This window comes from Varanus komodoensis, unplaced genomic scaffold, assembly GCF_004798865.1.
Source record: "Varanus komodoensis strain SLA01 unplaced genomic scaffold, ASM479886v1 scaffold52, whole genome shotgun sequence".
In the NCBI taxonomy this organism is placed as follows: Eukaryota; Metazoa; Chordata; class Lepidosauria; order Squamata; family Varanidae; genus Varanus; species Varanus komodoensis.
The window spans coordinates 5864539-5875881 of NW_025336114.1; the positions used below are offsets into that span (position 1 = coordinate 5864539).

Consider the following 11343-nt stretch of genomic DNA (forward strand, 5'->3'; position numbering starts at 1 on the left):
TTCTGTTCAGTAGTGGAAATCTCTTTCTAAATGCCTTTCCTTGGAGACAGTCTCTTAAAATTAGCCGGCCTGGCTGCTGGGCATCTATACCACTGCTATAGCTGTCCCATGCCTGCCCATGTTCTCTGTCCATTCATGTAGCTGGAGGTGGATCTTTTGAAAGCTGAGAATGACCGGTTGAAGGTGGCTCCAGGACCCTCATCAGTGCCAAGCTCCATCCCAAGTCATGTCTTGAGCTCATCTGCCGCCTCCTCTCCACGGCGCTCTCTAGGACTCCAGCTCACTCACCCTTTCAGTCCTAGCTTGACAGATACAGGTATGGTGTGGTGCAACTGGTATAAGCTTTGTGGATCACCAAGCTGCCATTGCAAGCAGTTCACTTTTTGCTGCAAAATATTTGCTTCTTTTTTAACCTCCCCATCTCTGCATGCTGAAGTGTTTGTGTTTTTGCCTGTGTGGATGTGGGTCCCTTCCCCCTTTGTACATAGCCTCTGGGCTACAGTTGAGTGATAGAGGAAGGCAGGTGTCCCTCCCCCCCCCCCCCCCCCGTGGACATCATGGGGATCCTTGGCAATTCCATCACTTGCCAGTGGGGGCTTGTTCTGCACAGGACACGTACTGTCTCTTCCTCTTCCAGAGTTGTCGCCAATGGATGGCATCAGTGCAGGCCTCCAGAAAGATGAACTGACACTGCGAATTGTAGTACGCATGCCGCCCCAGCACATCATCAAGGGGGTAAGCACCAGTAAAGGGGGTGTGGGGCAGGGACAATACTTAGGGACAGTGCCTTCCAGGCATACCCTAAAGGTGTGCCAAGCTGATCTGGTGCACATGTAAAAAACAGTGGCAGCAGTTTTCCAAACTTATCCGTTATATCTTTCCCTTGTTGGCTTTCAGGACCTGAAACAGCAGGAGTTCTACCTGGGCAGTAGTAAAGTGAGTGGGAAATTAGACTGGAAAATGCTGGATGAAGCTGTTTGTCAGGTCTTCAAGGTGAGCGGTTAATGGCAACCTTTAGAGTTCACTGTTGTCTATGGACAGCAGTGTTAAATATCTGGGACATTGATCCATTAGGGATCAGGTTCACACATCTAGTCTTATCCTGCTGATTTCCCCTCCTGTTAGAAGTATGGTCTGAATGCTGGCATGGACAGAAGTATACTCTTAAGAATCTAGCAAGTCTTATTCCACATTACTGCGATAACAAAACATTATCTCTGAAATGAGTAAGCAACATAGGGAAAAAATGGAAAGGCCCTTGTGCCCAGTAAAGATTAAATAGCTCCTTAACCTCATCCTGCATTAGCAACAACAAAAACCCTAGCTTAAGATAAATTGGGGGTCATTTTTTTACCCCAGATGAAATTGCCTCAGGCCCTTTCAGAAAAAGCTGTTTGTAAAACCTTTCTGGCTGAAATCTTCCTTCAGAATTTTCAGTCAGCATAAGGATGACTTTCAGCTGAGCAAATACATTTAATTTAACTTTAATCCTTCCTGAGATTGTGCAAAACAAGAAAATTGATATAACAATGCTTACCATATTGACCTTTTTCTGCCTAACAATAGTTTGCCCTACTAACTTTAAAAAAATCATAGGAAAGCTTTTTCTCGGTGGATTTTAATTGTGATTGTTGGAGGTTTCAGCTAAGATTTATTTATTTAAGAATCTTATTTTTCTTTATTTGGATTATATTATTTGGGTCAAAAAGTATCCCATTTCTATGGAGTACTGTGTTTTGGTTTATAGAAAATAAAACTGTAAAAAGTAGGGGGCTGAACTTGGGAATGTTTAGACTAGGTCTTTTGTGACTATGTCCTAGAAAAACATATCAGTTGAACTGCTTATGTGGAATACAGAATGTGAGCTAGGGGATTGGCAGTTTCCCCACATTGCAGAATGAGGGCTATGGACATCATGGCAACAGACTTTTTTACTGAACTCTTTTGGAACCATTGTTTAGTGCTTTTGGCCAAACCAGTGGCTGCCCATTGCATTGAACTCCTTTGCATTAGGGGAGGAATAGAGGAGCATATGGCCCCAGCTGGCTGGGGGACACGGGGACTTGAAGTCTGACATCTGGAAGGCACCCAGTTCAGGAAGCTGGTTCTAAATAGTGAAGAGTTAAGCATACTTCTAAGGCCTAACCTGACCCGAGTCCCTGCCTGTTTTCTTTAAGGAGTATGTCACAAAAATGGACCCTGCGCTCTCCCTGGGGCTCAGCGTTGAGTCTGTCTATGGCTACAGCATCAGCCACGTTAAGCGAGTCTTGGACACAGAGCCACCAGAACTGCCGCCTTGCCGGCGGGGTATGACCAGCATCGCGGTGACGCTAAAAGGTACTGCCAGCACTAGTTCATAACATTCATTTAGCACCAGTGATATGTCAGGCTACCTCTGCTTGTCTCTTTGTTTTTCTCCTGCCCAGCCTCATGCAGCTAGCTGGGCCAGGAGGAGGAGGAGGAGGAAGCAACAGAGACCTTTGGGTGGAGAGCATTTGAGGAGAGCTTCCAGATTTGGAAGTGGAGCTGCTAACCACAGCACCATAGTATTTTTGTAGGTCAGCCTCCCCTGGTTTGGTGCCCTCCAAATATTTTGCATTTCAACATTCAATTTGGCCAGCTTGACAAGTCTTCCAGCATGTCTAGAAGGCAGCAGATTGGGGCAGTGATCTGTAGGTAAAGATCTGTGCTTGGCTACAGGGATTTTTTTTTTCATTTTACCTTTGGGTTGAACTAGAATTCTTACATATAGGCAATTTCCAGTTACTTAATCTGTACTGAAGATGATTTGGAACAAGCTGTAGGAACCCTCAGGATCTCACATTTCTCCTCTCCTCACAAGAGCAGAGAAAGAGAGCTTCTGCTTTCATTGTGAACAAGTTACAAATCTTTGCTGCATATAAACTTGGGGAACCAAGGTTCGTTGTAACCAAGGTTAGTTAAAATAAACTGATATCAAGCTATAGTATGACATTCTGGTTTGTTAACTGACTTTAACAAAGTCCCAGGTTCTGATTCGGAACAGAGGGAAATGTAAGTGGGAATAAATGATGCCAGCAGAAGACAAGAGCCTTGGTATGGGTGTAAGTATTGGGAGCTTCCGGTACAGAATTTACAAAAAGTTCAAAATGATTCTACAATCATACAAGAAAGGGGCAAAACATGGCTCAGGAGGGACCATTGTGATAGAATGCTCTGAGGGCTTTGATAGCTGTTGACAGTATGCAGAATGAATGAATGAATGAATGAATGAATGAATGAATGAATGGAGCCTGGGATGTTCTGAAGGCCCGGTGTGTGAGAGAGGGGATATCTTGTAACAGCCACAATCTTCTATGCAGGCTTGAAAGAGAAGTGTGTGGACAGCCTCGTGTTTGAGACCCTTATCCCCAAGCCCATGATGCAGCACTATATAAGCCTTCTGCTCAAGCATCGACGCCTTATCCTCTCTGGGCCAAGTGGAACTGGCAAGACCTACTTGACCAATCGGCTGGCTGAATATTTGGTGGAGCGCTCGGGCCGGGAAGTCACAGAAGGCATTGTCAACACTTTCAATATGCACCAGCAGTCATGCAAGGTTAGAAACCGCTGGCTGGGAATAGCTGCTCCTTAATCTCTGCCCAGTCTCAGAAACAATTTCTCTGACCCTGAGCTTAGTCCAACTGATAACTTTCATTCCTAAACCATAGTTCCTCTCTAAGTTCAGCTGAAGAATTTTGTGCATGTGTATCCTAATCTTCTAGTGAAATGAAATTACACACCTACACTCTCAGTGAGGTCCATTGTTATTTATTCTTTATTTTATTTTTATTCATTTTTTTCTCTTTGGCTATGCAGGTATAGAATTGCAGCTTTTTCTCCACACTGTTCTTCCATCCCTTTGCCGGTGCTCTTTTCCATTTCTTGATAGTGGTCCCCAGCTCCCACACTAGGGGATTTACCACCATCACCTATCCTAATATCTCTTCATTCTGTGATTGGGCACATACCTGTTTTTTCCATACTGATGGACTGATTTCCATTTTGCAATTTTTCTCCCAGGACCTACAGCTTTACCTCTCCAATCTGGCCAATCAGATTGATCGGGAAACAGGGATAGATGTGCCACTGGTTATTCTCCTTGATGACCTCAGTGAGCCTGGCTCCATCAGTGAGCTTGTCAATGGAGCCCTCACCTGCAAGTACCACAAATGGTAAGAGGATACTGTTCATTGGCATTCTACTCCTAAAACCAATCGTAGGATTCATAGTAATTCTGTCCTCAAGCGATGTTCAAAGTGACAAGTGCAACAGTGCATTCTGATGTGCACTGGCTTCTGTCTATGCTTCCCCTCACAGCAGGCACTTGTTGCCAGTGAGCTGGCTTTACTCGTGTCCTGTGAGCCTGTATCATCACTGCCTCTTAAGTGTCACACTATAGAAGAGGACTTCTGTGCCGTTAGTGCCATGCTAGACGTGGCCAACAAGGGAGGATGCGTAGTGGGCTTGTTCCTCCAGCGTTATGTTTCTGCCTTCTCTCCAGCTAGAGGCAAAACCACCCAAAGATGAACTGCGCTGATGACATTGTATTATGCGTACTTGCGGTGCACTTGCCGGCACTGGATGGCCACTGCCATTCTTTTCCATACTGTGAGTTTGACCAGAGAGAGATGAGTCCCCCATTGGGTGAGGTTTCTGGAATCATTTGGTTAAGGAAAGGGCTTCATATGGTGTCAAGGACTCAGCCAAGCTTAATTATATACTTGCTTGTTCTTGCATTAAAAATGTATATCCTGCCTTTGTAAGCAAAATGCCTGCTCAGGGGGGTTTACAGCATCTTACAATCCTAAATATAGCCTAACTTCCTTTAGCAGCTTCTAGCATAGCACCGATTGTTCAGGGAATTTCCACCATCATCAAACTCTGCACTCCTTCTCTGCAGCTGCTCTGGAAAAGCAGTGTTTTGTTCCATTGTTTTGAAATGGCAGCAACTGATATGATAAAAAAAGCCATGTTGTGCCAGTTATAGTCAACAACCTGCTTCTAAGACTGCTGTAATGACGCCTTCCACAACATGGTACCCTTTTGATGAGTTGAAGTGCGACTCCCATTAGTGCCAGCCAGCATGGCCACTAGGTATGGGATGCTGTCCTGTGTGGCTCCTGTGCTCCTGTGTGGAAAGTGTAAAAGTGGCAAAGTAAAGCCCTCTGCAGAAAGCAAATGGGATAAGTTATATAGTGCCTGACGGAGCTTATTCCTCTTCCCCACCAGCCCTTATATCATTGGCACAACAAACCAGCCTGTAAAGATGACTCCAAACCATGGCCTCCATCTCAGCTTCAGGTAAGGACAACAGTACTGAATTTACTGAAGTCTGGGGAGATTGTGCTGCATTTTTTTTCCAACAGCATCTCTTCTTCTGTCCTGTTGGTTCCAAGATAACCTAAGATTCAAAGGATTTGTGTTTGTGTGTGCATTTGTGTTCACAAATATGTGAATGATATAAGCCATTGTTTGAGGAGAGTAAAAAAGGTACAGCTCCTTTTCCTGTTCTGTATACTGGTCTATCTTCCCCAGCCTTGTGCTCTCCAGATGCTTTGGACTAAACTCCCCGAATTCCAGGCTTTTGACCATGTTGATAGGGCACCTGGTACATAACATCTGGATAGCACTACATTGAGGAAGTCTGGTCTAGAAAGAGCTTTGGAAGAGGATGGTTCGCTTGAGATCCATATCTGTCTTCCAGTTGTCATTACTAACCTATAACCTTACCTAACTCTGCAGGATGCTAACATTTTCCAATAATGTAGAGCCAGCCAATGGCTTCCTGGTGCGCTACCTACGCCGGAAACTGCTTGAATCTGACAGTGATGTCAATGCTAACCGGGAGGAGCTGCTTCGTGTGCTAGACTGGGTGCCCAAGCTCTGGTACCATCTTCACACCTTCCTGGAGAAGCACAGCACGTCTGATTTCCTCATTGGTAAGACGTGAGCCATGCTGATTGGAGAAGTAGTTCAGGAAGCTGGGGTGGGAAGACCATTCTAAATAAAGTTGCATGATCTTTCAGTGGTTGAACAAAAGAGGGATTCTAGACTGCGCAGAATCAACAACCTCTCATTGAGCATCCATGTGATTAAGTCTGGTGGGTTAGGTATATGATATTGATGGCAAAAGAGCAATCTACCATGCTCAGGGTTGGCACTTACTATTTCAAACTACTAGAGCTCTAGTTTTAAAGACAGTTTCCTGGCCTGAGTTCTGGCTTGTACCTTCTCTGAACTAGTCAGTAGATCAACAGTGTTGTTAGTTCTAGACTCAAATGGTACATTTAGGCCAGTACACTCTTAATGCCACATAGATCCTCCTTCAATATTTATTAATCCCTACTGAATAACATAGGATCCAAATGTTCATTCATTCCTTTCCAGTTTAGTAAGGAGCTGTTGCGTTACAACATACTGACTTCTGTCAGTAGCACTGCTGTAGCCACTGTGTCATAGCAGTGACCCACTATGGCCAAAATATTACAAGAGTATGGAGTTCCACACTGATGATGATTAGTTCATCCATGCCTCCTTACTTTGGTTTTCAGGCCCTTGTTTCTTTTTGTCATGCCCCATTGGTATTGAGGATTTTCGCACCTGGTTCATCGACCTGTGGAACAATTCCATCATCCCCTACCTTCAGGAGGGAGCAAAGGATGGAATCAAGGTACCTTTCTTCACATCCTCATCCCCATCCTACACAGTGACTGTAGACTGGAACCCTTTGCACAGGTAGATTACTGTTCTGATTCCTGCCACAAAGGCCGACCTGCCAGTATCCAAGCTCTCTTTTCAATCCCTGCTACAGGTGCATGGCCAGAAAGCTGCCTGGGAAGACCCAGTGGAATGGGTGCGAGACACGTTGCCATGGCCGTCAGCCCAGCAAGACCAGTCGAAGCTCTATCACCTTCCCCCACCCAGTGTGGGGCCCCACAGCATTGTTTCACCTCCAGAGGAGCGGAGTGGCAAGGATTCTACACCCAACTCACTGGAATCAGACCCTCTGGTATGTCTTCTGGGTGCAGAAGAGGACTATGGACAAGGAATGGGCTGGGCTTATCCCTGTAATTTTTGGCATAATTCAGTTAGAAGCTTGAAGGTCACTGGTAGAGGAACCTGGCATTCTAGCTCTCAGTGCTTCTCTTCTGCACCTGTCAGCTGTCTCAGGTGGGAAAGAAGGTGGGTTGCCAGGAATGGCACCTGGTGTGCCTGCTTGCAGCACTCTTCTTCATGCCAACTGCTGCTGGATGTGCTGGGTGGAGGAAGAAGGTGGGTTGCCATGACAGGTGCCCGGAGCATCCACTCATAGTGCCCCTCCTCCAAACGAAGTTGCACCAGATGAGGAAAGTTGCTGATCGCACAACTGAGACTCCACAAACTTTTGTTCGATCACTTCTTGGCTCAGCATGGTATGCAAGACTGGGCCAAGCAGGAGAGCCAGCCCACAACTGCTGGAGGAATGGCTTAGAAAAGGGTTCATCTCAACCCTAGTCTTGAGGTCCTCGTGCTGTGTAGGCCACCCCCTCCCAGTGTGCACACGAGTAGCTGGTGCTGCAGAACACCGTGGGGGGAAGGACAGAACATCCTAGCTAGACAAGCCGTCCATCTTTGCATTAAAGATTTACACAGCTAAACAAGCAGTTGCTAAGTATGTATCATCCAGCTGCCTTCCAGGACACAACTGTATAATATAATATAATAGCAGCTGACTTCTCTGTTTTGCCCATCTGTCTCTTACTTCCTCCTGTTTTCCTCCCTCCACCCCTCTCTCAAAAGGGCAGTTTAGCACATTGGGATCTGCATCTTCACATGGGCAGTGGGGAAACTGCTGTCCCACAGCCACATAAAAGAAACTGCATTGGTGAGCACAGCAAGCATAATAACGTTTGCAAGCAAGAGCCTTGAAATGACTATGGTGGTAGCACTGTGAGGATTTGACCACACGGTGGCATGAATGTGTAAGCCAGTGAAGCTGGTTCCACATACCAACTATGATAGCTCTGTGGGGTAGTTTTAGCTTTGCTAGTGTGTGAAGCCATGGCAGAACTGTGGGCATCATCAGGTAGACAGGAAAAGCAAACAGCAGCCTCTGTTTCTTTGTAAATCCTGAGAGAAGCTTCTGCCAGGCAACCTGGATAGGATGATTTAGTGACAGTAGAGGAAAAGCTTAGTAGGGACATGAGTTTGGACTGTTTTATCCTGCCCAAATAGGACCTGTCATGTGTTTGCTTTCCCATCCTCACTGTCACATTTGTCCAAGTACGTCTGGTTCAGTTTGAGCTCCAAAATCTTACTTTTAAAGGACATAATGAATTTTCTCCCCAGAGTGATTGCCTGGCATCCATATTAATGTCTTTTTGGTGCTGTATTGGGCACTGGACCTTCATTTTCTCAAGCTTTCAACTTCTGATGAGCTTTAATAACCGACTCTTTTATTTCTGTTAGTTTTCCCGCAATTTTGTAGATTATTGTTCTTGTGTTTTTGAATGGTTTTATTTCTTTTAGTTCAATGACCAGGTAATACCTGTTGAAGGGCATTTTTTACAAAATAAACAAGATATAGCTGATTTATAAAGGTCACAGCCTTAATTACATGGTTGTACCCTGTCTTCAAAGCATGATCCCCCTGGGAGGAAAACATCCAAGCCTTCTGAAACTGAGTTGAGATTCAAGGCCTGCTTGGACTGTTTTGTAGCTCATGTATACACCTGAATCAAAGGCACATGATAATTGAGACACAGGGATAACTGTAAAGAAAAGCTTCCTTTTTATATGCAGTATAGCTGTAAGTAACCATAACAAGACTCATCCTGCAAACCGCTGTGTTTAAACTTTGCCTGAGCTCCTTTTCCATGCCATAAAGGCTGAACACTTCTTTCTTCAGTTGGTAAGGCTGCTCCATCTTATCCAGAGCTCAGATGAGAAACTGATCTGAGCTGAAATAATATTTGCATGGCTTTCCTACTTATCTGCTTAGAAATCCTGATCTCTGATAACCCCTTCTGTACATTTGTGGGATATTCAGCACACATGTTTTGGCTTGTTTTCAGGCACTGTGGACTGAAAAACATGTCCTAAGTTCATTGTATACAAACCGAGCTTGGGGGCACTATAATAGTTTTAAAATAATTTTTGATGTTTTCCTATGCAGATGGCAATGTTGCTGAAGCTCCAGGAAGCAGCCAACTACATTGAGTCTCCTGACAGAGAAACCCTGGACCCCAACGTGCAGTCTGCACTCTAAAGAAGACTGGATCAGGATGGAACGGAGACTGGAGTGAGCTGGTCTCGGCTGCCTTCGCTCCTGGTTCTTCTTTGTTTTTTGTATCTGGAACATGTGGTCTGGAGTAGAGCACCACAGAGGGCAGGGAGGCGCCCAATGTTTGCTTTGGAATCTGTGCAGATGGACAACGAAAGAGGAGGCAGTTGATTGCTCCTCTGCAAGGAACTGCTCCCCCACCCCCACCCCAAGGACTACGGTGGTAGGAGAATGGTGGTTTTTATTCTTAGGCTCTCTGCCTCTGTCATAAACTCCTGGGCTTTGCAGTATGACTGAGGGCAGGGTGTTAATAAATCCCTCGGATCCAGGGTTGTCAGCATTGATGTTCCTATGTGGAGCAGAGACTTTGAAGACCTCCTCACAGAACTGGCCACTGCATTTTGGCAGGGCAATGCCAGCAGGCAGGGTAGCAGCCAAGTTTGTGGTTCCCTAAAATGAGGATCTTTTTATAAAGTAGAAAAAAGCAAAACCCCAGAATGGAACCAGTATGCATTGAGAGTGGGAAGAGTCGCTGCTTCAGCAACCCAACTGCTGCTGCAGCTGTTTCCCTTTGGATGCTGCCCTTCAGCTTCCCTACCACAACAAACAAAGGCGAAGGCCTAGGACTGTTAACTCTGACTTTGTACCCTCCTTATTTAATCTGCATGATGGTCCTTTTACATTCAAATGCCCAATAAACTCTGCTTCATTTTTTTTCCTTCCCCCATTATTTTATTTTGGTTAAGCTGGGCCATTCTGTTTACTCTTTGGTTCAAAGAATTATGCCTTTAAAAAACAAAACACCCAGCATTGGTTCCAAAGGAAGGAGCCACTCTTATTGCATTTTTTGTTCAGTAAACCCTTTTCTCAGTTTAGCACTCTGTAAATCCCATTACCGCAGTCCCGCCGAACTAAAATGGGTGCTGACTGGATGACCTCCAGTAACCAAACCTGCCTTGTGGGTCCTTGCAGCTTGCATCAGATGCACACAGGGTTGAATCAGCAGCACAACCTTCTCAAAGATGCACAATGTGATGAGAGGCTCCTTTTCCAGCCCCATTCATTATCATTCCATTCTTAAAAGCACAAGAGGCCTGCATATGTGAGACCAAGGGGAGATCGTTTCATTGTGGCCATCTGTTTGGACCACAAAGCCACCAAATCCCCCAAAACTTAATATGTCTCCCACATCTACCCTACATATGGATGTTCTTGTCCTTGGGCCATTTTCTGTTCTGCTCACTTGAGGAGAGAGGGTAGTAGATAACTTCTGCAAACTTAGTTAACCAAAAATAAATAAATCTCACCAAGCACTGAATTTCGATATACTCAGTATTCTAGGTTGGGCCATGAATAGGCTTGACCTTCTACATTGAACAAAAATCTTGTTTCTCCTTCCCTTTCTGCCCCAGGGCCATCAGCTCTCTTAACAGATACAAAATGGTGCTCTGATTTAGGTCAGATCTATTTTCCTATATTAGAAGCTATTTGGATTAGATATATGTGATAGGCATGCCTTACTTTGTCAACTTGCCTCAAATTGCAATTTCTGTTGGACGGGGCCTCTCTCACCATCGGTCAACCCTCTCTGTGCGTGAGAGAGGACGTTCACTGCACATTTCACAAGCCCATCCACTGGCTTTCCCGGAGGGCAATTTTGAAAAGAAGGTTACAGACGTCAGGCTTGCAGCTTAACTCTAAGATACTCAAATGGTTTGTTGGGGAGTTCTAAGGCCACTTTGTCAACTTCCAGCCAGAAGAGGCTGGATAGTGGAAACCTCTAATAAAGTGAGGTAACTCTTTGAATTTTAGTCTCTATGGCAGATGCCAGGTAATTGCTCGGTTCTCCATAATGCATGTCACATACTTCAGCAGATTATATAGAAATAGAATATGAAAAGCAGAATATGATATTTCCTGGTGTTGTTGAACAGCCTTTGCCCTGTGCAGTATTCTCTTGCTATCCAGTCAATGTATTACCTTTGATTTCTGTTTTAATGTTGGAACATGTGACTCCAAACATCACCCCTTCACCACCATACTAACAATATAAAATCCCT

At 45.0% G+C, this 11343-nt stretch overlaps 1 protein-coding gene across 9 annotated transcripts in view; it reads left to right on the plus strand.

Annotated features, from left to right (window-relative positions):
* Positions 1 to 9997, plus strand: part of NAV1 (neuron navigator 1) — a 285492-nt gene extending 275495 nt beyond the window's left edge. For all 9 annotated transcript variants that reach the window (XM_044447469.1, XM_044447471.1, XM_044447473.1 and 6 more), the window contains 11 exons: positions 142 to 316; positions 638 to 735; positions 898 to 993; positions 2178 to 2337; positions 3342 to 3577; positions 4042 to 4193; positions 5251 to 5322; positions 5764 to 5960; positions 6573 to 6691; positions 6833 to 7030; positions 9176 to 9997. In XM_044447469.1, coding sequence (XP_044303404.1) covers positions 142 to 316; positions 638 to 735; positions 898 to 993; positions 2178 to 2337; positions 3342 to 3577; positions 4042 to 4193; positions 5251 to 5322; positions 5764 to 5960; positions 6573 to 6691; positions 6833 to 7030; positions 9176 to 9268 — 1596 coding nt within the window. In that variant the 3' untranslated portion in view covers positions 9269 to 9997. The remainder of the gene's footprint in view (positions 1 to 141; positions 317 to 637; positions 736 to 897; positions 994 to 2177; positions 2338 to 3341; positions 3578 to 4041; positions 4194 to 5250; positions 5323 to 5763; positions 5961 to 6572; positions 6692 to 6832; positions 7031 to 9175) is intronic.
* Positions 9998 to 11343: the final 1346 nt, after the last annotated feature.